This window comes from Moschus berezovskii, chromosome 6, assembly GCF_049115385.1.
Source record: "Moschus berezovskii isolate FMDL1 chromosome 6, NW_MosBer_1.0, whole genome shotgun sequence".
In the NCBI taxonomy this organism is placed as follows: Eukaryota; Metazoa; Chordata; class Mammalia; order Artiodactyla; family Moschidae; genus Moschus; species Moschus berezovskii.
Window position 1 is genome coordinate 110,721,579 of NC_142465.1, and position 27,290 is coordinate 110,748,868.

The 27,290-nt window shown below is 53.9% G+C and overlaps 1 protein-coding gene across 3 annotated transcripts; it reads left to right on the forward strand.

Annotated features, from left to right (window-relative positions):
- DDX11 (DEAD/H-box helicase 11) lies at positions 1–27,286 on the forward strand. Of its 3 annotated transcripts, none has more exons than XM_055395232.2 (27): positions 1–128; positions 5,228–5,375; positions 8,274–8,522; positions 9,196–9,282; positions 9,533–9,681; positions 14,897–14,942; positions 15,718–15,825; positions 16,016–16,103; positions 16,488–16,702; positions 17,197–17,349; positions 18,353–18,399; positions 18,721–18,800; positions 19,612–19,656; positions 19,749–19,816; positions 20,266–20,304; positions 20,468–20,579; positions 20,678–20,809; positions 21,280–21,392; positions 23,627–23,699; positions 23,965–24,068; positions 24,637–24,786; positions 25,041–25,109; positions 25,189–25,289; positions 25,601–25,685; positions 25,922–26,000; positions 26,145–26,299; positions 26,379–27,286. In XM_055395232.2, the coding sequence occupies exons 2-27, from the start codon at positions 5,232–5,234 to the stop codon at positions 26,406–26,408; spliced, it is 2,721 nt and encodes a 906-aa protein (XP_055251207.2). In that variant the 5' UTR covers positions 1–128; positions 5,228–5,231; the 3' UTR covers positions 26,409–27,286. The 3 variants fall into 3 exon arrangements, with proteins under 3 accessions (XP_055251207.2, XP_055251208.2, XP_055251210.2); XM_055395233.2 differs by having other exon boundaries at positions 17,218–17,349; XM_055395235.2 differs by lacking the exons at positions 1–128; positions 5,228–5,375; positions 8,274–8,522; positions 9,196–9,282; positions 9,533–9,681 and adding an exon at positions 13,359–13,455.
- The last annotated feature ends 4 nt before the right edge of the window (positions 27,287–27,290 follow it).

Genomic DNA, 27,290 nt, shown 5'->3' on the forward strand with positions numbered 1-27,290 from the left:
CGTGCTGCGCGGCGTGCTGCCCTGGAAGACGCTGACACCGGCGAGAAGCCGGAGTTTCAGGTTCAGCGGTGTCCGCCTGGACTGCTCGCCGGTCTGGCCTCGGCGGAGCCGCCCTGCCGACGAGGAAGGTGAGCGCGGTGCCGAGGACGTGGAGCGAGATGAGAAAGGGCAGACTGGTGGATATGCCGGGGAGCGGGACTGGCCGGTGGCGGGAAAGCGTCCTGGGGCGGGGCCGCCGTGTGATCGACAGGCCGGGCACTAATGGGAGGGCGAGAGAGGCCGCGAGCTGGCGGCCGCGGGGCGGTTCCGCCGGCGGTGCTCAGCGCGCTTTGCACGTGGTAGTACCTGCTGGTCCCTGCAGGGCCACCGAATCCGCCGTTCCCCGTCCCCTGCAAGGGACAGAGTCCCTTGGACTGCACGGAAATCCAACCAGTCCATACTAAAGGAAATCAGTCCTGAATATCCATTGGAAGGACTGATGCTGAAGCTGAGACTCCAGTACTTTGGCCACCTCATGCGAAAACCTGACTCATTGGAGAAGACCCTGATGCTGGGAAAGATTGAAGACAGGAGGAGAAGGGGACGACAGAGGATGAGATGGTTTGATGTCATCGCCAACTCGATGGACATGAGTTTGAGTAAACTCCGGGAGCTGGCGTTGGGCAGGGAAGCCTGGCATGCTGCAGTCCATGGGGTCGCAAAGAGTCTGACATGACTGAGCAACTGAACTGACTGCCCCCTGCAGCTGGGGAAACGGAATCAGAGATGTGGACTTCAGTGGGGATACAGGCGGGATCCCAATTTGGGCAGTATGACCCCCAGAGCCATCCTGCCACTTGGCGAATCCGGGTGGAGCAGTAGCCGGCCAGGAGGACTGGGACGGATGGAATTGACCAGACTGTGGGAGGCAGTGCCATGAAAAGTGCAGCTAAATCGTCACACAGTGTGACAGCTCCGAGGGCGGAGCTGGGTGGGAGACAGAAGCAAGACGAGGACGTAGGGTTGGGGCCAGCTGGCAGCTCTCAGCCCCGCCACCCCAGATTCACAGCAGATGGGCTAGAGCTGGGTTGTCTCTCACCTGTGTGGAGTTAGAGTGCTTTAGGAGGGGGACAGTAGGATGGTACCTGGAACACAGGCATCTCACCTGCTCAGGCTGCCATAGGCTGGGAGGCCTGAACAGAGAACTTCTCTCTCCCAGGTCTAGAGGCTGGGAAGTCCAAGGCCACCAGTCCTATAGGGGTCAGGACCCCACTATTAGGACTCCATTTAATCCTAATTACCTCCTTCATTTAATGTTAAAATGTTAGTCGCTCGGTAGTGTCTGACTCTTTGTAACTGCGTGAACTGTAAGTCCACCAGGCTTCTCTATCCATGGGATTTCCCAAGCAAGAATACTGGAATGGGTTGCCATTTCCTTTTCGACATTTAATGTTAATTACTCCCTAAAAGCTCTTTCTCCAGATACAACCTCACAATGAGGGTTAGGGCTTTTAACACATGAATTTGGGGTAAGGGGAACACCATCAGTCTGCAGCAAGTTTGTACCCAGGTAAATAAGTGATCATCGAAGACTGAAAAAAATGAGCACTTTCAGGACTTGTGTGTACCCTGATGCTGGGAAAGATTGAAGGCAGGAGGAGAAGGGGACGACAGAGGATAAGATGGTTGGATGGCATCACCGATTCAGTGGACGTGAATTTGAGTAAACTCCAGGAGTTGGTGATGGACAGGGAGGCCTGGCGTGCTGCAGTCCATGGGGTCGCAAAGAGTCGGACACGACTGGGCCACTGAACTGAACTGTGTACCTGAGATTCCTTCTTGTGTCTTAACCCATTGAGTGAGCATGAGATTGCCGTTCCTGCTTCCCTGGTGGCTCAGAGGTTAAAGCATCTGCCTCCAGTGCGGGAGACCCGGCTTCGATCCCTGGGTCGGGAAGATCCCCTGGAGAAGGAAACGGTAACGCACTCCAGTATTCTTGCCTGGAGAATCCCATGGACGGAGAAGCCTGGTAGGCTACAGTCCACGGGGTCGCAAAGAGTCGGACACGACTGAGCGACGGAAGGAAGGAAGGAGTGTCTTCACACTGGTGGGGAATTCTAGGGACAACTTGTGTGTGTGTGGGCTCATGTCCAGGCAACCAGCCTGAAGAGATTGGAAAAAGTTATACCAAACATCTTTAAACAGCACTTAGTGAATCCTTTATACTTGGATTTAGCTAAACCCTTTTTTCACTTATGGTTTAGCTTGTGCTGCTCCTGGAATAATGAGATCCCTAATTACCACCCACAGAGAAGTGAAATAATAATTACTTTTGTTCTTTATTGTTTCGTGTTGTCATTCTAAAGTTTAGTAACCAAGTCTTTTCATCCTACTTAGCCTGGTGGGAGGAAGATTAGAAATCTACAGCTCAGGAGCTCAGAGGCTGCTGCTGCTGTTTAGTCGCTTTGTTGTGTCCGACTCTTTTGTGACCCCACAGACTGTAGCCTGCCAGGCTGCTCTGCCCAGGCAAGAATACCAGCTGCTGCTGCTGCTAAGTCACGCCAGAGTGGGTAGCTATTCCCTTCTTCAGGGGGATCTTCCTGACTCAGGGATCAAGCCCAGGTCTCCTGCTTGGCAGGCGGATTCTTTAACCACTGAGCCACCTGGGAAGCCCCGGCTCAGAGGCAGATATATCTGCCTCTTAAAATCTTGGATTCAAGCCCTTGCTGAGTGATTGTGAGCAAATCACTTAACTTTTCTGAGCCATGGTTTCTTCAGCTGTGAAATAGAACTAATAAAAATCCTGACTGCATAGGGTTGTGAGGTTATATGGAAACAGTTTGAAACCATCAAAGAATTGGCCCTTGAACTAGATACTGAAGTCATAGATCTCCTCTCCCCATCCCTCTGAAGAACAGAAACCCCCTCCTACAGCCCCTACCTCAGACTGGCTATTCATTTATCACCTGTTTATTGATTGCCTGCTAACTCCCAGAGCACCTGTTCTGAATGCTAGGGGCAAGGAAGAGCAAGGCAGACAAGGTTCCTCCTTTTATGCTACTTAATTCTAGTGGGGGAGGACAGTAAATAAGTTCAGATAGTGCTGAGAGCTATGAACAACAAAAATACAGTGTTTCAAATAATGAGATAAAAGAATGACAAAGCAGAGCTGTGTGTGTGTTTGGAGGGGAGGTGTTTGTGGCAAATAGAGTGAGAGGACTCTGAGGAGCTGAGTCCTAAATGTCCAGGACTCCAGTCCCCAAGCAGAGAGGGACGGCAGGCACACGGCCCAGGCTGATTAGGTGACGACTCAGTCAGAGGTCTCTAGGCTGTCGAGCAATCCATCTTTAAAGACAGGAGAGTTGCAGGGCAGGGACAGAGATGCAGATGTAGAGAACAGACGAGCGGACACGGGGTGAGCGGGGAGGAAGGGAGAGTGGATTCACATATAGGCACTGTCACGTGTGAAACGGATAGTGGGAAGCTGCTATACAGCGCAGGGAGCTCAGCTTGGTTGCTCTGTGATGACCTCGAGGGGTAGAATGGAGGAGGGCTGGGAGGGATATCCAAGAGAGAAGAGATGTATGTATCCATATATACGTATCCATTAGCTCATTCCCGTCATTACAAGTTAAGTGTTAGTCACTCAGTCATGTCCAACTCTTTGCAACCCCATGGACTGTACTCGCCAGGCTCCTCTGTCCATGGAATTTTCCTGGCAGTGGGTTGCCGTTCTCTTCTCCAGGAAATCTTCCTGACCCAGGGATTGAACCCAGGTCTCCCTCATTGCAGGTTAGTTACTATCTGAGCCACCAGTTAAATGCCAATTAAAAAATAAAAAATAAAAGGGTTGGGGGGGGGGTGGTCCAGTTTCTCTCCTGGGATTTAGAACTAGGAAACAGAAGACTTTGCTTGACAGTGGGAGCTGAAGCCAGAAGGTTAAGGGGGCTGCAGAGGCAGCGTGCAGGCCAGTGTCAGGGTAAAGCTGAAGCCGCAATTGAGCAGAGGAGGCCGGGCAGGCTCCACATGGCATGTGTTGGAGCAGAAGAACTGGGGATCCAAAGGCATTTACTGCTGGTGGACTTCCTGGAACCGTCTTAAAACCTGAACCACTCTGCAGTTCTAGCCTGCAAGAAGTACTACTCTGTCCATGGCTTCTGCTCTTGGATTTCCCAGATCGGCTGTATTCTTAATCTCCAAGTATATATCTTTTCAGTAAATCTCCCTTTTATTGATGCTAGTTCTCTTTTGCCAACATGAGTTGGACTAGACCAGCCATGTGAACCTGGGCTTGGATCCCTGGGTTTCCTTTCTGAGCTGAGTCTTTGAACAGTTATTTAATTTCTGTAAGTGTCAGGATCCAACAACTATATCCTTACTGTGTTGTGCCGATTAAACAAGAGGACAAAAATAGAGGGGCCTGTGGAGTATTTAACACAGGGCGGGTATTTGGGGTTTGTTAGGGCCTGTCTCCTTTCCCTCCGTGTTTTATTGGGTTTTTGATTACAGGCCCACCTCTGCTATTGAACTGTCCTGGTTTTGTCATCCTTATTTTTATCGTTCCACCTCAGTCCTCGTTTTAACTACCCCTAAACTCTTAACTGGAAGAACACCGTGCAACTCCCTCTCCTCATAAATGAATCAACATGGTCACTGGTCTTCTGAGGTCTCTTGTGTAGCAGAGGTGTACATGGGATTTAGATTTATTCATATTTGTACTGAGGTGAGCTGGTCCTGTTTACCTAGCTCAGAGCAGTGACTTCCAAAGAGAGAGCACAGGGGCCAGGATGGAAGATGGTGACTAAAGGAAGAAAGGGTGTGTAAAAGCTGTCTCAGAGAAGCCAGGGTCAGAAGAGGAAAAGATGGAATAAACACGAAATCGGGAGGTGTGGCTGGGAGGCGTGGCCGAAGAAAGCGTAATGGCGCAGAAATAATGACAGGCCATCCAGGGGTAATCTCCAGGCCCTTAGAAATGTGTGCAGGCAGGTAGAGCGGCAGGGGTTTCTGTTAGGGCTGCCTGGGCCAAGTTCCCGTGTCCAGTTTTGATGAGTGTCTCTGGATGAAGTGCGACTCTGGCCAGGCCTCATGGGGATGCCCACAGTTTGAGAGAGCATGATCTTTGCTTGCCAAAAATGGTCCCCCCTGGGGAGAAAGTGGGTAACTAGTACTGAGGCTGCTCTTAGGAACTGTTCTAGACCTCAGGCCGGTGCTTGCCCATCAGAGAGCTGCCGGCTTTCTTTCCCTCCAGGATTATGGCCGACAAGACCCAGGAGACTGGTGGCGTCCACTTCCCGTTTCCCTTCACACCATATGCCATCCAGAAAGACTTCATGGCAGCGCTGTACCAGGTGCTGGAGGCTGGCAAGATTGGGATATTTGAGAGTCCAACCGGCACCGTAAGTGTGACCAGTGGGGGCCTTCTGTCTTGCTCTGGGCACACAGCTGAGAAACACAGAAATTACTCTGGCTTACTCACAGATCAAACATGGGTTTATTCTCCACAAACTGGGTCAGCAAGGGCCAGAGTAACCCAGTCTGGAGCCCCTGAGTTTGCCTTCCTTGCCTGGAAGGAGGGGGTTTATTAGAGGTTGACCACTGAGGACTGTTGGGGTCCGGCTCCTCTCTTGCACTTTCTTGTTGCAGCAAGTGCCGTGTGACAGTGGGCTGCCCGTGTGGGCGTTGCTGTGACCTCCTGGAGGACCTTTCGGGCCTCGCCTCTGTGTCCCTGCCATCTGGGGAGCTTGGCCCAGTTGGCCCGGGGTGGTAATATGTGTGCTGACTGAATGAACAGAGGACGTGACTCATGTCTTCTCATCCGCTGATGGAGTGTGTCATCTTCTCCTGGGGAGACACAGACGGGGCTGCTCTCCTGGTTCCGTTTTGTTCTTTCAGACGCAGTGAGTGGGAGGGACTCCCTCCTGCCGATTCACACTGTGTGGGTCACGAAGATGCTATGCGGGATGAGGATGCTGTGCGGGATGAGGATGCTGTGCGGGTTGAGGAGTTGTTAAAGCAGCATCTTTCTGCCAGTCTCCAGCCCTCCATTTACAGCCAGTGCACATGGGGAATTCCCTGGTGCTTCCACTGCAGGGTTATGGGTTTGATTCCTGGTTGGGGAACTAAGATCCCAGGTGCCATGCAGCATGGCCAAAAATAAATAAATAAATGAAGCGCATGGGACTTCTCCCCTCCCAATCCACTGAAAGACTGACCGGGATCGGAAGCAACTTCCTGCAAATAGATCTGAGGACATTCAAGTCCTCATCTGACCATCTGCCTCACCTGATGTCATGAAGCATCTTTTCCTCTCTCTCTCTCTTTTTTTCTTTATTTTTTATAGTTTTTTTTGTATTTATTTTTGGCTCTGCTGGGTCTTCATTTGCTGCTTTGGCTTTTTTCTGGTGGTGAGTGGGGGCTACTCTCTAGTTGCACTGTGCAGGCTTCTCATTGCAGTGGCTTCTTTTGTAGCAGAGCACGGGCTCTAGGGCATGTGGGCTTCAGTAGTTGCAGCTCCCAGACTCTAGAGCACAGGCTCAGCAGCTGTGGTGCATGGGCTTAGTTGCTTTGCAGCATGTGGGATCTTCCCAGATCAGGGATGGAACCCGTGTCTCCTGCATTGGCAGGTGGATTCTTTACCACTGAGCCATCAGGGAAGCTCTATTTATTTATTTTTGGCCACGCCATGCAGCATGTGGATCTTGGCTCCCCGACCAAGGAGCAAAGCTGCACCCCCTGTTTGGACGCGTGGAGTCTCAACCCCTGGGCCACCAGGGAGGTCCCTTGTCCTCCTCTCTTTAAAGTCACACGAAACATTGAATCAAAGAACAGTGTGTGTAGTTTAAAAAGTCACATTTATCAAACTTGGTTCCTTGGGCTGGTGCATTGGCTGTGGTCACTGGGGCCTCTTGCCGTAGGTAAGATAGAGCTTTCTGACCACCTCTTTCTCCTCCCTCTGCCCACCCTCCTGCTGCAGTTACATATTTTCGTCCTCTTTTTTTTTTTTCTCTTGAATAACTTTTAAGTCAGTAATTGTCTTTCAAAGGTTTGTGTCACTTTCCGTGTACTTACACCTGTTCCTCTTCTCACCATCTAGTGTTGTCTCAACATTACAACTTATCATACAGTCATCCTCTTTGCCTGCCTGCCGTGGCTGCCGTGAGAAAACACCACAGACGGTGGCGTACATGTGGGAATTTATGGTCTCACCGTCTGGAGACTAGACATCCAGAATCAAGGTGTCGGCAAGGTCCCTCCTGAGGGCCTGGGGGAAGGATCTGTCCACGCCCCTCTCCTGGGCATGTGGACAGCAAGCTTCCTCCCATCTCTTCACATTGTCTGCCTTCGTTGCTTCTGTGTCCACATTTCCCCTTTTTATCGTGCAAGGGTACTGTTTTATACATGGGCTTCCCTGGTGGCTCAGCTGGTAAAGAACCTGACTGTCGATACAGGAGATGCAAGAGACATGGGTTCAATCCCAGGGTCGGGAAGATCCCCTGGAGAAGGGAATGGAAACCCACCCAAGTGTGCTTGCCTGGGAAATTCCATGGATAGAGAAACCTGCCGGGCTACAGTTCGTGGGGTTGCACAGAGTCGGACACGACTGAGAACATACACACAGACACTGTCCCTCTGGATCACGGCCCACCCCCTCTTAACTCAGGATATCTGTTTTCAAGCAGGGCCATGTTCTGAGACACTGGGGTCAGGGGGACACAATTCAACGCATGTCAGTGACCTCCAGGGAAAAGTCTGATGTTTAAACCAACAGATGTACTCTCCAGAACAATTGGTTTGCTTAAAAATTTCATAGCATTGGGACTCCCAGGGCCGATCAGCTTCTGTCTGCACAGATATGTTGACTGCATCTCTGCCTCAGCAGGTTGTATCCAGGATTTCATGACGTGCCCCTTTTTTGCAGGGGGGGAGCTTAATTCATTTTCTGGGCTATTTATTCATGCCATTTCTATTTATTTCTATTTATTTGTGCCATTTCTATTTATTTATGCATTCTTCTCATTGTGATGACTTGCGGTAGTTACAGATAGCTTGATAAGCCTCTTTTATTCTTTGAAGAAGAGTGAAGACATATAATTAAAGAATTTCACTTTTCTTTTTCTTTTTTTCTTAGCTGTGCTCTAGGAAAAGGCCAGTTCCCTTCCCTTTTCTTCCTTTCAGAAGCAGGTCTTGGCGCGCCCTCTGATACTTAACGTCAGATGCTTTATTACAACAGGAAAGGTCATTTGGGAAGCTGGGTCTCTTGGCTTCTATGTTTTAGAGGATTTTTCTTCCTGTAGGGAAAGTCCCTGAGTCTCATCTGTGGGGCCCTCTCCTGGCTCCGCGACTTTGAACAGAAGAAACGCCAAGAGGAGGAGCGTCTGCTGGAGGCTGGAGCCCCCGCCTCGAACAATGGGCTGGCCCCAGCCCCGGGTCTCCCATCCTCCTGCCAGGGGAGCCCAGGCACCCCAGAGGCCACCGGAGAGCCTGAGTGGATCACTCAGTTTGTGCAGAAGAAGGAAGAAAGGGACTTGGTGGACCGATTGAAGGTGAGATTGGATTATGGGAGGTGATGTGATCTGGGAAACAAGGCATCTGTGGTGACTGCAGGTGAATCCCAAGGCTGGACAGCATGTGTCCTTGCTGTGTGTCCTCTGGCCACCTCCCAAGTGGATGGTGCTGCGCCCCCACTGTCCATGTTAAGCTGATGTCACCAGGCTTTCTCTAGGTTGGCGTTCACGAGTACGTGCTAAGTCAGTTCAGTCGTGTCTGACTCTGTGCGACCCCATGGACTGTAGCCCACCAGCTCCTCTGTCCATGGAGTTCTCCAGACAAGAATACTGGAGTGGGTTGCCATTCCCTTTTCCAGGGGATCTTCCCGACCAAGGGATCAAACCCGGGTCTCCTGCATTGGCAGGTGGGTTCTTTACCACCAGTTCCTTTTCATTGCTGGGAGAGGAACCACACCGTTGCCAGTGGCAGCACGGACCTGGCTTCCCTGGCATCGGACCCCTTAAGGGCCATGCTGAATGGAGAGTATGTCCTTTCTACAGTGAGCCCAGGGGCTCAGGGTCTGCTGTCCTTGCTGTAGCCGACTGGAGGCCAGCAGGGCAGGGCAGGCTGCCCAGAGGCGAAAAGCCCTGGACTGGGGCACCCCGGCTCCAGAAGGGCCCTGCTCTGGGGCTTCCTACAGGAGTCTCCTTTCTGGCTTCCCCCCTCCAGGAGGAGCAGGTCCGGAGGAAGAAGCGAGAAGAGCGCCTGCAGCAGATCCGTCACAACGTGAAGCTCCGGTTCACGGCCAAGCGCATGGTGAGTGTGGTCCCCAGGACCACGTCCAGGCAGCGTCCGTCCATGCGACTGGTTGGGGTGAGCAGCCAGGCCCTCGGCCCCTTCCCCGGGAGCGGGGCAGCCTGAGCTGAAGGACTGGTCCTGGGGCGTTGGCACCAGTCACTCGAGGCCCATGTCAGTGGCGGGCGCACTGCCCTTGGCCGTGGCCTCCTGGTGCTGCCTCGTTGGAGTGGGGCACTGGCACCAGGGTTTCTTTCTCTTTGCCCCACAGAGACAGGAAGATGAGGAAACAGAGCGTCTGCTCCGGCTCAGCAGTGAGATGCTGGCCACAGGCACAGAGCCTGAGCAGGTGGCCTCAGCGGAGGAGGAGCTGGTCCTCGCGGAGTATGAGAGCGACGAGGAGAAAGGAGTGCCCAGTGGGTAAGAGCATCACCTCCACCCACCGCCCTGCCTGGCTCTGCGCAGGTTTCCAGGGAGCAGCTCCTTCCTCCACCCCAAGAGGCGGACCCTTCTTCTGTAGTGAGGCCCCTCTTCATGGCATGGAGGATGCCCACAGTGGCAAGCCCTTTCTCTGCCAGCTCAGGCAGCTCCCTCCTTTCAGCGGGGTTTGCATCTCGGCTCTACATTCAGGGCACCGTGGTCCAGCAGGGTGCCAGGCCTGGGCCAAGGCCACAAGCCAGGGATTTTGACCCCACTGGTCTGACTCTAAGTCTCAGGCTCTATCACCAAGTCAAACTTTGTAAGGCTTGTGAGGTAAGCCCTTGAGTTGTCATCAGGCTGAGTTTTTCTTAACCTCAGGCTTCTGTTGGTCCATGCTCATAGGTTTCTAATTTGTAAGCTGTTATTTCCTGAGTGGAGTAGAAATGCTGGTTTTGATTTGCATTTCTGTGTTGATTAGCGATGTTGAACACCTTTTCATGTTCAGCTCTGCTCAGTCGCTTATTTGTGTCCGACTCTTTGCATCCCCATGGACTGCAGCACGCCAGGCTTCCCTGTCCTTCACCAACTCCCAGAGCTCCCTCAAACTCAACTCCATTGAGTTGGTGATGCTGTCCAACCATCTCATCCTCTGTCATTCCCTTCTCCTCCTGCCTTCAATCTTTCCCAGCATCAGGGGCTTTTCCATTGAGTCAGCTCTTCGCATCAGGTGGCCAAAGTATTGGAGTTTCAGCTTCAGCATCAGTCCTTCCAATGTCCTTCCAGTCACAGATGGTGACTGCAGTCATGAAATTAAAAGACGCTTGCTCCTTGGAAGAAAAGCTATGACCAACCTAGACAGCATTTTAAAAAGCAGAGACTTTTGCTGACAAAGGTCCGTCTAGTCAAGGCTATGGTTTTTCCAGTAGTCATGTATGGATGTGAGAGTTAGACTGTAAAGAAAGCTGAGCGCCAAAAAATTGATGCTTTTGAACTGTGGTGTTGGAGAAGACTCTTGAGAGTCCCTTGGACTCAAGGAAATTAAACCAGTCAATCCTAAAGGAAAGGACTGATGCTGAAGCTGAAGTTCCAATATTTTGGCCACCTGATGTGAAGAATTGACTCATTGGAAAAGACCCTGATGCTGGGAAAGATTGAAGACAGGAGGAGAAGGGGACGACAGAGGATGAGATGGTTGGATGGCATCACCGACTTGATCGACGTGAGTTCGAGTGAGCTCTGGGAGTTGGATGGACAGGGAGGCCTGGCGTGCTGCGGTCCATGGGGGTGCAAAGAGTCAGACACAACTGAGTGGCTGACTGAACGGATGGGACTGGATGCCATGATCTGAGGTTTTTGAATGTTGAGTCTCAAGTTAGCTTTTTCACTCTCCTCTTTCACTTTCATCAAGAGGCTTTTTAGTTCTTCGCTTTCTGCCATAATGGTGGTGTCATCTGCATATCTGAGGTTATTGATATTTCTCCCTGCAGTCTTGATTCCAGCCTGTGCTTCGTCCAGTCCAGCATGTCGCATGATGTCCTCTGCATGGAAGTTAAATAAGCAGGGTGACAATATACAGCCTTGACATACCCCTTTCCCAGTTTAGAACCAGTCCCTTGTTCCATGTCCGGTTCCAACTGTTGCTTCTTGACTTGCATACAGATTTCTCAGGAGGCAGGGAAGGTGGTCTGGTATTCCCATCTCTTGAAGAATTTTCCACAGTTTGTTGTAATCCACACAGTCAAAGGCTTTAGTGTAGTCAATGAAGCAGATGTTTTTCTGGAATTCTCTTGCTTTTTCTGCGATCCAGTGGATGTTGGCAATTTGATCTCTGGTTCCTCTGCCTTTTCTAAATCTAGCTGGAACATCTGGAAGTCTTGGTTCACGTACTGTTGAAGCCTGGCTTGGAGAATTTTGAGCATTACTTTGCTAATGTGTGAGATGAGTGCAATTGTGCAGTAGTTTGAACATTCTTTGGCATTGCCTTTCTTTGGGATTGGAATGAAAACTGACGTTTTCCAGTCCTGTGGCCACTGCTGAGTTTTCCAAATTTGCTGGCATATTGAGTGCAGCACTTTCACAGTGTCATCTTTCAGGATTTGAAATAGCTCAACTGGAATTCCAGCACTCCACTAGCTTTCTTCATAGTGATGTTTCTTAAGGCCCACTTGACTTTCCCATTCCAGGATGTCTGGCTCTAGGTGAGTGATCACACCATCATGGTTATCTGGGTCATTAAGATCTTTTTTGTATAGTTCTTCTGTGTATTCTTGCCACCTCTTCTTAATATCTTTTTCTTCTGTTAGGTCCATACCGTTTCTGTCCTTTATTGTGCCCATCTTTGCATGAAATGTTCCCTTGGTATCTCTAATGTTTTTGAAGAGATCTCTAGTCTTTCCCGTTCTGTTGTTTTCCTCTGTTTCTTTTCTCTGATCACTGAGGAAGGCTTTCTTATCTCTCATTGATGTTCTTTGGACTCTCCATCAGATGGGTATATCTTTCCTTTTCTCCTTTGCCTTTCCCTTCTCTTCTTTCCTCAGCTATTTGTACGGCCTCCTCAGACAACCATTTTGCCTTTTTGCATTTCTTTTCCTTGGGAATGTTTTTGATCACGGCCTCCTGTGAACCTCCATCCATAGTTCTTCAGGCAGTCTATCAGATCTAATCCCTTGAATCTGTTTGTCACTTCCACTGTATAATGGTAAGGAATTTGACCTTCTCATGTTCCTGTTGGCTGTTTGTATGTTGCTTTGGAATAATGTTCATTCAGTTCCCCTGCCCATTTTTAAATTGGATTATATGGCTTTTTGTTTGGTTGGTTTTTTGCTGTTGAGTTGTAGGAGTTGCTAATATATTTTGGAAATTAACCTCCTATCAGATGGATGATTTTCAAATATTTTCTCCCATTCCATAGGTTGACTTTATTTTGTTGATTTTTTTTTCTTTTGTCCGGAAACTTTTTAGTTTGAAGTAGTCCCTCTTGTTTATCTTTGCTTTGTTGCTTATACTTCTCGTATATTCAAAAAAGTCATTGCCAACACCAACGTTAAGGAGCTTGTTTCCTGTGTTTTCTTCTAGGAGTTTTGTGGTTTCAGGGGTTACATTTTAAGTCTTTAATCAAGTTTGAGTTAATTTGTGAGTGGTATGTGATATGTGTCTTATTTCATTCTTGTGAATATCTAGTTTTCCCAGCACCGTTTGTTGAAGAGACTGTCTTTTCTCCATTTGGTATTCGTGGCCCCTTTTCAGATTAGTTCACTGTATACACAGGGGTTCATTTCTGGGCTCTCAGTTCTGTTCTGTTGGTCTGTGCATCTGCTTTTATGCCAATTGTTCTTCCAATCATTAAGTCACGTCTGAGTCTCTGCAACCTCATGGACTGCAGCACTCGAGGCTCCTCTGTCCTCCACTGTCTCCCGGAGTTTGCTCAGATTCATGTCCATTGAGTCAGTGATGCTATCTAACCAACTCATCCTCTGCCACCTTCTCCTTTACTGAAATTGTTTATTAGTTCTAACAGTTTTTGGGTCACGTCTTCACGGATTTCTACATATAAAATCATGTCATCTGAAAACAGACAATTCATTTCTTCCTTTCCAAATTGGATGCCTTTTACTTCTTTTTCTTGCCTGATTGCTCTGGCTAGGACTTCCAGTACTGTGCTGAGCAGGAGTGGTGAGAGTGGGCCCCCTTGTGCCTGATCTGAGAGGAAAAGCCTTTACCACTGACTGTGATGTGACCTGTGGGCTTGTCACAAATGGCCTTCATTGTGTTAACGTAGGCTCCTTCTCTTCAGTTTCTTGAGAATTTCTATCATGAGAGGACATTGATTACATTTTTAGAGCTATTAGCTTTTTTTTTTTTTAACAGAAATTTTATTTATATTTGGCTGTGCTGGGTCTTCACTGCTGTGTGGGCTTTTCTCTAGTTGCAGCAAGTGGGGGCTACTCTCTAGTTGCAGTGCTTGGGCTTCTCTTGTTGCAGGGCATGGGCTCGCGGGTGTGTGGGCTTCAGTAGTCGCAGCTCCTGGCTCCAGAGCACAGGCTTTTCAGTCATGGTGCATGGGCTTGGTTGCTCCGCGGCATGTGGGGTCTTCCCAGATCAGGAATCAAACCCGTGTCTCCTGCGTTGGCAGGTGGATTCTCTATCACTGAGCCACCAGGGAAGCCCCAGATGTTGACTTTTGTTAAATGCTTTTCTTACACCTATTGAGATGATCATACAATTTTTTTAATCTTTCATTCCACTAAGTGATTTATGACATTTATTGATTTACTTATATTGACACACCTTTGTATCCGAGGGATAAATCCTACTTGATCATGAAACATGATGCATTCACATGCTGGTTTGCCGGTGTTTTTGTTGAGGATTTCTGTGTCTGTATTCAGTGGGGATCTTGGCCAGCAATTCTCTTTTCCTCTGTGTCATTATTGACTTTGGTATCAGAGTGACACTGGCCTCATGAAATGAGTTTGGGACTGATCCCTCCTCTTCAGTTTTTTTTGGAAGCATTTGAGAATGATTGGCATTATTTCTTTATTTGGTAGAATTGACCTGTGAAGCCACCTGCCCTGGGGCTTTTCCGTGTTGGTGCTCAGAGGCCTGCCCTGAGCCACAGGTTTCAGCACCTGGACAAGAACTGACACTTGTGACCCCACCCAGGGCTAAGGTGCCAGGCTGCTCTCCATACTCCATCCTGCTTTGGGGAGACAGGAGCAGCTAGTGCCCCACGGCCCTTCCTCCCCATCCCTGGATTGCTAGCCTGCTGTCCTGCTTCTTGCCCGGGGGCCCCTGGGGGACATGGTAAAGAACTCGAGTGCAGTCTGTCAATATTCAAGCAGAGAGTGCACCTCAGGGTCCAGTCAGGCCCGTGATCCTGCAAGTTAGCTTCTGTGGCTTCGATGCCCTGCGTCCTGAGATGCCAGCCTCTGAGGACACACCCCCCTGGTTCTGACCCACAGGATGCGCTTCGCCTCCTCCCACATCGAGCCCCTCATGGGGGTCATGCCGACTTTGTCCTGTGGTGGCCTGTGGCTTAAATCCCAGATTTGCCTGAACAGCCCTCCACAGACCAGGAGGCTGGCCCTATTGATAATTCCTGAGAGCCTCAGGCAATGCACACTAATGCCTTTAAAAAAATTGAATTTCTGGATGGATTAAAACAAACACTGAAGTCTGAGAGGACTCTCTCCGTGCGTGTTTTTTTTTCTCTCAGAGTGGATGTGGATGAGGATGACCTGGACGAAGAACACGTAACGAAGGTGAGACTCAGGGTCCTGGGTCCCAGGTGAGCCACCCGGGTCTGCGGATGAGGCAGGAGCTTTGTCTCTGTCTCCAACCCCCAAGTTTCTGGGTGCTCGCTGGGCAGGGCCCCCGGGACATGCCTGCGCTCCAGGGTGTCGAAGGGCAGCCTCTGGGCCAAGGGCCCAGGTCTCCATGGGGGTGGTGGGGGGTGGTGAGTGCTCTGCCCCCGGTCTCCAGAGGGTGGTGGGTGGTGGCAGGCCCTTGTCCTTGGTCTGAGTGTGCATTTGCCTGTGTGCATCTGTCTGGGGGCTGGGAGGCCTGTATGGTTCTGATGCTGTTCCGGCTTCCTGCACTGAAGACTTGGTTTTCTCTGTTGACATTAAATATCCGCCCCCTCTGCTTTTCCTCTCCTGGTTCTCAGACGGGCACACAGAAAGAACTGAGCTCAGCCTTCTCCTGCTTTATCCCCACCCAGCCCCTGAACCCTGAACCCTCACCCCCACCCCCACACCTCTGACTGAGTCCTTCTGGTGTCTGAGTTACCACTGAGGGGGCACTCCCTCTCCTGACATGACTGAGCCCTGGAGAGTACCTGGAGCAGAAGCTGGGCGTGACCCAGGGACGGGGGGGCGCCTGGGGTCTGCCGGGGGTGAGGGGGTGGGGGGGTGGTCACCTTCTTTAGGTCTGAGGCCTGGCCGCCCTCCCTGTTCCCTTGGCCTCTTGGGCCCTGGCCCTTCTCCCTGTGTGGAGTGTTTGGGTTGATGGTCTCCCCCGACCCCTCTCCCCGGGCAGATTTACTACTGCAGCCGGACGCACTCCCAGCTGGCCCAGTTCGTTCATGAGGTACAGAAGAGCCCCTTCGGCCAGGACACCCGGCTGGTCTCCCTGGGCTCTCGGCAGGTGAGAATCTGGTGCCATCCTACTCGTTTCCATCCCAGAAGGCAAAGATCACCGTGGGGCTGAGGTGGGCCGCAGGGCAGGACGGGCTGTGCTGGTCCCTGGAAGGAAGCGGGAGGGCAGGCAGGCCTGGGGGCTCCCTCCGTGTCGCTCAGAAAGCCCCATTTCTCTTGCCCTCTCCTCGGTCTTACAGAACCTGTGTGTCAATGGGGACGTGAGGAAGCTGGGTTCAGTGCAGCTGATCAATGACCGCTGTGTGGAGATGCAGAGAAGCAAGCATGGTAGCTGCCAGCACCCCAGGCCTCTGGGACCCTTGTGCAGCCCAGGGTGGTGCTGGGAACGGAGGAGGGAGTGGCTCCAGGGATGTGGGAAACGGTGGGAGCGAGGGCAAGGCAGACCCGGCTTCCTTCCTAAAGAGCCTCATATGGGGAAAAGGGGCCTGTCTGCTTTTTAGTCCAGATCTAGCCCAAAACCCTGGCTGAGAGATGGTTTTGTAGGCCTTTTCTAGAAAGACAGTAAGATGCCAGGATGTTTCAATGAGACCATAAGCAGCAGTTCTGGAAGGTCTGTAGGCTCCGCCACGTGGTAACGGGTCTGGATGGTACGGAACCATTCCTGGTCCCAGGACAGCTGTGGCTTTCTGCCTTTGCCCCTGTGCCCCTCAGAGAGGAAGAGCATCACTGAGGAAGAGGAGCCCACGAGGCGGCGGCGGAGGCAGGAGCCGAGGGCCAGCTGCCCCTTCTACAGTCACGAGCGGCTGCAGCTCCTCCGGGACGAGGTCCTGGCGGGTGTGAAGGACGTCGAGCAGTTGGTGGCCCTGGGCAAGGAAGCTCGGGCCTGTCCCTACTACGGGGGCCGGTTTGCCATTCCCGCAGCCCAGGTGAAGACCAAGGGTCGGGCGGTGGTGGTTTTATGTGAGATAGTGTATCGAGCCCATTTTGCAGATAAGGAAACTGAGGCTCAGAGAGGTTGACTTTCCCAGAGTTGCATGGCCCCAGGACCAGAACCCAGGGCTGCCTTGGGGGCACAGAAGGGGCTCCGCAGCCGGGTTCCCAGCCCCCTCCTCCAGGTCCCTCCCCACTTCCAGGGGCACAGAAGGGCCTCTGCAGCTGGGGTCCCAGCCCCCTCCCCCTACTGACAGTGGTCCACTGGGCTCCAGTTCTATCTGTTTCCTGTTTGGTCCACACAAGGCTTTCCAGGCAGGGTTTCGTGCTCAGTTCACAGCGTGCTGCTCTAGCTGTCTGTCTTCTGTGTCCATGTGTGTGTTCTGGGCGGGAAGGGGAACCACGCACACTGGGACTGCAAGGTGGCTGGGCCAAGCCCCCTGCGGGAGCAAGGGGGTCCCGCCCCCTCAGGCCCTCTCTCCCCGTCCAGCTGGTGGTGCTCCCCTATCAGATGCTGCTGCACGCACCCACCCGCCAGGCAGCGGGGATCCGGCTGCAGGGCCAGGTGGTGGTCATCGACGAGGCCCACAATCTCATCGACACCATTACCAGCATCCACAGCGTGGAGGTCAGAGGTGCCCAGGTGGGTAGGCCTCCGTCTTCCCGGACCAGGGTCTGCCTGGGGTTGGGGGCAGGGCGTGTGCTGAGCTGAGACTGGGACCCCCCAGCAGGATTTAGGCCTGGGCCCAGCCTGGCGGCGGGCGCTCTGCGTGATCCTCCCTGGCCTGTGACCCGAGGCGTCCAGGTCAGGATGGCAGGGTGTGAGAAGCAGGGGTCCTCGCGTGGCTGGGTGTTACTGTTGACACTGCCGTGAGGGACGCTGGAGACGATTGACAGCCGCTGTTTGCTTATTGCTTGTTACGTGCCTTGCACCTCTTTGGAGGGGCTCACTGATTGCATCGGGCTGGTTCTGTTAACTCCGAGAGCTCGGAGTTTGCAGGAGGTTAAGCGCTGTTCCTGAGGGCTTCCGTGGTGGCTCATACAGTAAAGAATCCGCCTGCCACATGGGAGACCTGGGTTTGATCCCTGGGTCAGAAAGATCCCCTGGAGAAGGGAACAGGTATGTACCTACTCCAGTATTCTTGCCTGGAGAACCCCCATGGACAGAGGAGCCTGGTGGGTTACAACCTGTCGGGGTCGCAGAGAGTCAGACACGACTGAGCAACTTTGAGGTCAGTGGATTTGACCACTGGTCCTGATCCTTAAGCCCACATGATGCTCCCCTCGACAGACCTGGGCCAGGGTGTGTGGGTTGCCTTGAGCCGTCTCTCTCAGCAGACAGCGTGTCCTTCCCGTCCCAGGAAACACTAGCAGAGATGTTCGTTACGTGCGAGCATCACCATGTGGCCTTTTCCCTGACCCTCACTGGACGCCCCAGCAGCAGTCTGCCTCCCCCTGTCTCTTGGCCCCACCAGCCGAAGGGCCTTGAAAACCCACACATTGGTCTGCCCCAGCTCCCCTTGCATTTCGACTGCCCCTGAGTGTCCTGGGCTGGCACAGTCAGGCGTCCAGGGGTCACTGGCACCACCCAGGGCGCCTCGCCTAGGTCTGCAATGCCCTCTCACCTGCGCTGTCTCCTCCCCCAGCTCTGCCAGGCCCACAACCAGCTGCTCCAGTACACGGAACGATACGGGTGAGACGCTGCCTCCTGGGGGATTGGGAAGGCCCTGCTCAGCCTTGGTGCCCCAAAGCCTACCTGCGAGAGGAGACATCGCAGGGTGTCTCTGGCCCGGGCTCAGAGTGGTGGGCTGGCATGCCCTTCACCTCCTGGTTCATTGTGCTTGCATGCCACTAGTCCGTGGAGGCCTTGGGCCCCAGCCAGCCTGTCTTCTGGGAGAGCTGGCTGCAGCTCATGCCCCAGTTGGGAAGGCGGCAGGCAGGAAGGCCTCAGCTCGGGACCAGGAGGGGAGTTGGGATCCCTCCCACTGATGTGCTCAGGCTTTCCCCCTTCCAGGAAGCGCCTGAAGGCCAAGAACCTGATGTACATCAAGCAGCTCCTGTACCTGCTGGAGAAGTTTGTGGCTGTGCTGGGCGGTGAGGAGCCTCCCCGCCCCCCCAAGCCTGCTGGAGCCCGGTCCCCGGATGCCAGTCAGCACCCCCAGGGTTCCGGTCGCAGGCATTATCTCAGCCATTGATTTAGGAGTCCTCATCGGTCCCTGCTTAGATCTCTCTTAGAACCTGGATGTGTATGCGCCTGTCCTGAGTCCTGTTTACTTGGCCTGGCCCTTTCCTCGGGTGGCAGCACCTGCCACATGTTGTGCTATAAACGTGTGTATGAGCCAGTTGGTGCTGGGACTCAGGGCTCGGTGCTCCCACGAGGAGGGTGGCATAGGCATGCTTACCCTCAGGGCAGTAACTGAAGCCCGGGGCAGGGGCATGGCCGGCTGCTGGTTCGTGAGCCCTGCGAGAGGGACGAGTCCCTGGCTTCTGGCCCCACGCTCCTTTGTCTTACTCTGCACTAGCGTCCCTTTACTGAGTCCCTTCACCCATAGAAGCTGAAGTGCAGAAGGGCAGGGAGTTTGCAGGGGATCTCTCGGGTCGGCACTCTTCGCGTGGTCTCTGCCCTGCAACCTGGGGGTCTCCTGCTCACGCCTATAGGAACGGGGGTGGGGGGTCCCTGTCCTTGCCTTGCAAAGGGTGACATCGCCAGGCTCGGGCTGCACATGCAACATGTGGGTCAGACCTCCGGGCCCCTGGGACATCCTGCCCCCCTCCAATGGGTCCTTTGGCTGCTGTAAAGGGCAGAAGATCCCTTCAGACAGCAACATTCTTGTTCGATAACTACGGAGCAGAGGGAGAAGATGGGGCGCTGGGCCCAGTGTCCTGACCTGTTTGATTCTTTTAGGGAACATTAAGCAAAATCCCAACATGCAGAGCTTCTCACAGGCAGGTAAGATCAGGCGGCAGCTATTGGTGAGCTTCCCTCTGGGATGCAGGCCTTGGTCCCCGAGAGGGACGTCTGGCCCGCGTGTTTGTTCTCAGGGACAGAGCTGAAGACCATCAACGACTTCCTCTTCCAGAGCGAGATCGACAACATCAACCTGTTCAAGGTAGGTCATCTCCTTCAGGGGTAGGCACCCCCAGGCTCCTTTTCTGCCCCCCACCCGTGGGCAGGACTCTGCATGAAGACCGTGAAAGGAATCAAAAGTGAGTTCCTTCGTCCTTGAGCAGCTCAGAGACCTGAGGGTCTGTGGGATAACTTAACCCTTGCACACAGCTCATGTCAGAGGAGAGGGGTCGTCAGCTTGGGGTGAAGGGTCACTGTCAGGACAGCCGCGCTTTTCTATGTGTGTGATAAGCCGGTGCTTCCATGTCCCCTCTTTCGCCTTTCTGCAGTGATGGGGGCAGTGGCAGAGGAGAGGCCCCAGGCGGGAGTCTGACACGGCAACGGGAGGCTTTGGGCACCGGGGGTGGTGGTGGGCCCACTCCCAGGCATGTGGAAGGTCTCTCTCCAGCTGTATCCATTTTCACGGCACCTCTGGCCGGGTGTCTTTTGCAGGTGCGGCGCTACTGTGAGAAAAGCAAGATCAGCAGAAAGGTACCCGACCCTCTGCTCAGCCCGAAGCTGCCCTGTGTGCCCCTCCGTCCTGCCCTGCGGAAGCACCAGGGCACCTGTCCCCGTGTTCACTGGGGGCAGCTCGTGGGCAGGCAGGGAGGCCCGTCCGTTTCTCCTCATGGCCGCTGCTCTCATCCCATCCCAGCTCCTTGGCTTCACAGAGAGGTACGGGGCAGTCCTGGTGCCCTCCATGGAGCAGCCCAAACTCTCCGGCTTCCAGGACTTCCTGCAGAGCCTGCAGCCTGGGGCGGTGGCGGGTGAGTGGGGACGGGCAGCCTGGGCTGCGGCCTTTCTCACATGTGCAGTCTCTGTTCTCTGTCCGGAGTCGCTGACCCTCTTCCTCTGCTCCGTGCAGCCCCTGCTGCCCCCGCGGAGGTAGGGGAGGACCGGTCACCACGGCCTGCTTCCCCGCTGATGCACGTTGAAGGCTTCCTCGAGGCTCTCACCGCCGCCAACCAGGACGGTCGGGTCATCCTGAGCCGCCAAGGTAACTGGGAAGAGTTGGGCTTCTTCACCTCCAGTTGGTGTTCTTACCTCACTGGGTTAGGACAGGGAAACGGCCGCCTGTGACCCGTGCCGGCGGTTGAGGGGGCGAGGAGGACGACGCGGAGGTGCTGGGCTGCTGACCGGCCTCGGCGAGGTTACCTGAGAAGCCGCGTGGCCCGGTGTGAAGATCAGGCGGGCTGCATTGGAGTCGTGGCCCCGTCACCTACAAGCTGCGTAACTGGGACCAGTTTCTCCCCAAACCTCAGTCCCTCGTGTGGGAAGGAAAACGATTGTGCGTCTCCCTCGTGGTTGTCCTGGGGATGAAATGGATCTCATTTAAAGAGAAAGTGGCATCTCTGTGGCTCCTACGTGGACCCGACTGGACACCATCTTTGTCTCGGACAGACGGAGGTTCTGGTTGGCTTGTGCCCGCCCGCCCTTCTCCACGTGGCTGTCTTTTTCTGTCTGCAGGCAGCCTCAGCCAGAGCAGCCTCAAGTTCCTGCTCCTGAACCCAGCCGTGCACTTCACCCAGGTGGTGAAGGAATGCCGGGCGGTGGTCATTGCGGGGGGCACGATGCAGCCGGTGAGGACGCGGCCCAGCCTCACGCCCGGGTATTGGGAGGGGAAGGATCCCTGACCCACAGGGCCGGGGGTGGAAGGGTAGGAGGGTGGGGTGGGGGGTGCAGCTTGAGCTGGCCAAGCAGCGTCCACCAGGTGGCATTGCTATTCTATCTCTAGGCCAGTGTCTGGGGTCAGGCAGACCCAGATGTTTCTGCAGCCTCTTCTCCAGAGAAAGCCATCCTGGAGTTTCAGACCCAGAATGCAGTGGCCTTCCCTTGTACCCACCCTAGATACAACCGTCTCTCTCTTTTATAAACTTAAGTTTTAATATACACATTTTAGGGGAGTCTAATAGGAAATCAATAATAGATCGTAATTCCACCAGGAAAAGACTGATTTTGGTGTACATCATCATTACAGAATTTGCGTACGTAACTTACAGATCTACAGACACATTTTGAAAACAAAAACGGTGTCTCCACACGCTGCTATTGTCCTTTGCTTTTTTCACTCAGCAGCAAAACATCTTAAACGTTTTTTCTTGTCAGCAAATTGGCATGTATCCTGCCCAACTCTGGCTGCCCTTTATTCCATTAAGTGATTTTGTTATTATATATGACCGCTCTTCAGTGGACAGACTTAGGACATAGTTTTCAGAAGTTGCGAATCCACAGTGTTGTTTCTGTATCAAAACCAGTCATTTTACTTGACTTTACACAGTGCCTCTTAAGCTGCAGTTTGGTTTCTTATAGCACATTAACATAATTCTTTGCTCTGTCCCACAGTATACTTAGAACAGTTGTAAAATTATACCGACACTCGCACAGTAAACTGTGGACTGAATTCGTTTACCTGCGTTTATTCTTTGCCCTTGAAGTGCCCCACCAAGGAAGTGTGGTCATGAGGCGTAGAAAGTCACTTGAGAGCCACTCTTCTCTGTGCGGTTGTGTCTTGAGTTTGATAGGTAGCCAGGCTTTCTAGGTTTCAGTTTGTTCTCAGTTTCACAGTCTGCATTTTTACTTTCTTATGTTCTAAGAGATGTCCACATCTGCGTGGTTTAGAACTGGAACAACACGCCTTCAGTCTCACTGCTGTTCCTCTCCAAACTTCTGTTCCCTGTTCCCATAAGTAATCCTTTGGTTAGCTTCTGGTCTGTCTGTCCAGTGTTTCATTGTGTGTGTGTGTGGATATCCCTCCTCAGCCTTTTGATCAAGATAAATTATATTATGGGGCCTTCCCTGGTGGTTCACTGGTGAAGAAGCTGCCTGCCAATACAGGAGATGCAAGAGACGCAGGTTCGATCCCTGGGTCGGGAAGACCCCCTGGAGGAGGGCATGGCAACCCACTCCAGTATTCTTGTCTGGCGAATCCCACGGACAGAGGAGCCTGGCGGGCTAGAGTCCATATTGTCACAAAGAGGTGGGCATGACTGAGCACCTTAGCACAGCACGACAACTATATATATATATATATATATATTTTTTTTTTGTAAAAATGAGCAGATATTTTCCCCTTTGCTTTCTTACTTGCATCAGAGGTAGCACATGCAGCCCTGACTTCCCCAGTACACCCACCCCTGTGCACGGGCTGGCCTGCGTCCCTCCCTCCTGCGTCCTCCGCTGGGTGGAGGCAGGGTCGCTCCTTCAGCCAGACTCTCAAAGTGCAGATTATTACAGACAACCTCACGGGAACAGTCCACGTGCATATGTTTGGTTTGTGGAGCTGTGCTTCAGGGGAAATGCCTAGATACGGGATTATGGGTTAAAAGTAAAAATTGTCTGATTTGTTAAGTGCTGTCAAAGTCCCTTCCCCAGGAGTTGTTCTGCTCTGTATCCCACCAGCAGCCTATAAGAATACCTGTTTCTCCAGAGAGTACTCAAATTTGGGGATATTTGCCAGTTTGATAGGTGAAAAAACCTGGAGCTCTTTAAAAATACAAATGTGTATATCTTCTCACTACAGATTCTTACTCAGTAGTTTGGGCTGGGCTTGACCACGTATATGTATTTTTTCCAAATAGTGTTTCTGTTGCACAGCCAGGGCTGAGACCCACTGTGCCAGGTTGCTGAATTTCCCCTGCTGATCCCTCAGGTGGTTGGAATGAGGCTGCCAACACCGGCTATCATTAGTTTTGTCTTTTCTTTCAGTGAATCTGTTACCAGGCTTTCCCTTGACCTCTCCCTCCTGTTCTTATGCACTTCCCCCGCCTCGGCCCAGCCCTCTGGGAGGTGACGGTGTTGGCCTTGTGGTCTGCAGGTGTCCGACTTCCGGGAGCAGCTGCTGGCCGGTGCCGGGGTAGAAGCGGAGCGCGTGGTGGAGTTCTCCTGTGGTGAGGACCCAGGCTTGGGGCGGTGGTGGGGGGCCCTTGTCACAGTCCAGCTGTGTGCTGTGATCAGCCAGGGGCTGAAGCCGTGGCGGTAGGGCTGGGGGTAGCGGGGGAGCTTCTGGCCCTGAGTCCCTCTGTCTGCACTCGGAGGCCTGGGCATCCCAAGTTGGTTCTCCGTGGGAGTGGGGCGGAGGGTGGGTGCTGTAAGTTGCTGGGCTGGGGGTGGGGTGCGTTCTCCGTGGACTCAGCCTCACTGGGTCTCGCCTAGGTCACGTGATCCCTCCAGATCACATCCTGCCCCTCGTCATCTGCAGCGGGCCCTCCAACCAGATGCTAGACTTCACATATCAGAAGAGGGGGCTGCCTCAGATGGTCAGTTCAGCCAGCGTGCCTGCCTGTGGCCTTCGTGGGGGTGGGAGATGGATTTAGGGCTGGGGCACTCTGGCCAGTCCCGGGTGTTCAGGCTCCAGGTCTCCCATGTCGGCTGGCACAGGCTGAGCAGTGTCTGTGTGGACGTCCACCAGGGAGGGACTGAGGTGCCCCACCCTCAGCCTTTAGCAGAGTGTACGAGCAGGCTGCTCAGTACCTTGGTTCTCTTGCCGTGTGGCTCTGTGGGTGCTGCCTGGGCAGGCATGGGGGTGCTGGGCACAGCTCTCAGGGCCTGGCTGGGCAGGCATGGGGGTTTTGGGCACAGCTCTAGGGGCTCACCTGTGGGGGTGTGGGGTGCTGGGCACAGCTCTACGGCCCGTCTGCGGTTTTCTGTGCCCAATTTGTCACAGAAGCATCAGCTGGGCCTGTGGTAGGGAGGGTGGCACACGACCCACTCAGGTGGTGCCGCCTGGCCGCACCCCATAGCCGATTGCAGCCACCCTGGCCTCGGTCCGTGGCTTTGAGCCTTCAGGGAGGGGCTGCAGGATTGGCTCTCGTCTCCCCTCCCTAGATGGACGAGACAGGCCGCATTCTGTGTAACCTGTGCAATGTGGTGCCAGGAGGGGTGGTCTGCTTCTTCCCCTCCTACGAGTACCAACACCAGGTCTATGCTCACTGGGAGAAGAGTGGCCTGCTGGCCCGCCTGACCATCAGGAAAAAGGTGAGTGATCGGCACTCAGCTGGGCTTACCACTTGAGAGGATGGTGGCACCCAGAGTTCCTGCCGGGGTTTCTCGTGTGCAGGGGCTTCCCCGAGTGTCTTCTAGTCCTGATACCAGCCAGGGGGGGTCCCTTCAGGACCCCGGCCCTGTGGGCTTTTCCAGTCCTCATTCTGCAAAACTTTAAGGCTAAGAGTGACCCAACACCTAGGCAATCTGTGACCCTTTTCTGGGAGATGTTCTCTGTTTACCTTCAGATATTTCAGGAGCCCAAGAAAGCAAACAGGGTGGAGCAGGTGCTGCTGGAGTATTCCAGGTGCATTAAGGTGAGGCTGCGGGTCCCCAGAGCCCCTAAAGGGGGCACCCACAGTCTGGCGCTGCAGTTCTGGGCTGATGTTCCCGCAGCACTGTGGCCAGGCCCGGGGCATGGAGACGGGCGCCCTGCTGCTCTCCGTGGTTGGGGGGAAGATGAGCGAAGGCATTAACTTCTCTGACGACCTTGGGCGGTAAGCAGTGGCTTCTCACCCTTCGGGCTCTGACTTTGCACCTGGGCTGATGGCTCAGGTCCACACCCGTGAGGAGCCTGGACTCAGCAACTCTGGATTGGGCCCTTTGGGGCCAGCTGGAAAACCAGGCTGCCCTCACTGGATCAGGACTTGGTTCCTCGGTCTAGACTGGACATCTGGGCTGATGAGAGAACTCGCTCCAGGTGGCAGGGATGAGGGGAGAGAGAGGCCCAAAGACGCTGGTGACAGTGGGCGAGGATGGGCCTCGGGAACTGCCCTCGTGCCCCGGCTCACATGTGCCTCCACCCCAGGTGTGTGGTCATGGTGGGCATGCCCTACCCCAACATCACGTCTCCAGAGCTGCAGGAGAGGATGGCTTACCTGGACCAGACGCTTGTGAGTATCCCCGTGCCTCCCAGGGCTGCAACTATCCCTTGATGTGTGTGCCTGTTTGCCCCGGAGGGCTGGACGTGTTTCCATACTCCTGGGTGTTTTTGTGCCTTCACCTGTTGTATCGGCTGCTGGTGCCCATGAGGCCCACTGCTCTCGCCCCAGAGCCTCAGTCACAGTCACGGAGAACCCCTTGCAGGAGGCAGGCATCAACCCTGAAGGGTCTTCTCTGCCCTTCGCAGCCCAGAGCCCCAGGCCAGGCCTGCCCTGGGAAGGTGCTGGTGGAGAACCTGTGCATGAAGGCTGTCAACCAGTCCATAGGTGAGCCTGGGGCGGTGCTGCTGGTGGGAGGGGTGGCTGCGGGCTGAGGTGACAGGAAGGAGCAGTTTCACCTGCCATCTCTCCAGCCTGAGTGCTGAGCAAGGGGAGGGGCACAGTAGGAAGACCCGTCCCCGTTCTGTCCAGGCAGGGCCATCAGGCACCAGAAGGACTTTGCCAGCATAGTGCTCCTGGACCAACGGTACGCCTCCCCGGCCATCCAGGCCAAGCTGCCAGCCTGGATCCGGAACCGCGTGGCGGTCAAAGCCACCTTTGGCCCTGCCTTTGCTGCTCTGCGGAAGGTCAGTCCTGCCCTTCTGCCTCCCTGAGGCTCTCCCACCCCTGCCCCAGTCTGGTGTCATGGTCTTTTCCTCTCTGCAGTTCCATCGAGAGAAAGCTGGCCTTTCCTGACTGGTGGTCGCACCGCTGCCTGGTCACCAGGCCCTCCCTTCACCTGCCCACGGGCAACATCTTTGTGAGCTTGGTCTGCAGGGATCCTGCCTGAGAAGGGGGTGCCGTGGGAGCCCCTTTGGGACTCAGTGGGCTGCCAGGATACAGGAATAGGTGGACCAGCCAGTGGGAGACAATGAGGCTGACCCCGAATAAACAGTGACCCCGCCATTCCTGGGCCCACCCCCGGGCAACTGCCCTGCCTGGAACGGAGTTTGTCTTGTGCTCAGCCTGGCCCCATGGGCTGCTGATTCCTGGCCAGTCTGTGAGCAGCTGTGGAGGCTGCAGCCACCCTGCCCTCGGCTGTTTCTCTCAGAATCCACATTCTCAGAGGTGAGATGGAGCAGGCTCTTCCAGCCTCTCCTTTTCTCACTGAAATAGCTGTTCCAGACCTTTCACCCTCGGAAACTCAAGAGTGTTATCCATCCCCACCTGCTGGTGTCCGCAGGGCCATTCTTCCCCAGCTTCTGGTCCCCTCTGTCACTTTTTCTCCAAGTCCTTAAGAACTGCTCCCCAACCTCCTGGCCTCACTTCCTCCCACACTGCTGGCCGTCACCTGCCCCTGCCATCAGGATCATCCTCCTAGCCTGGCTCCAGGGCCTCCCGCTCAGCCACAGAGCAGACGCCAAGACACCGCCTCCCCTGACATCAGCGATTATGCCGAGGGCCATTAGGCTCTCAGCATGGCTATTTTTAGAGACCCCATGTCCGTCACGGAGACACTTTCCTGTGTGGAAACAGCCCTCCCTCCATGCAACCCCCCCTGCCACCTAAGCCCCAGCTCCAAGGGGCATCTGCACAGCTAGGGTTCCTTAATTAAAAGTGCACTGTTGGTTTAGGCTC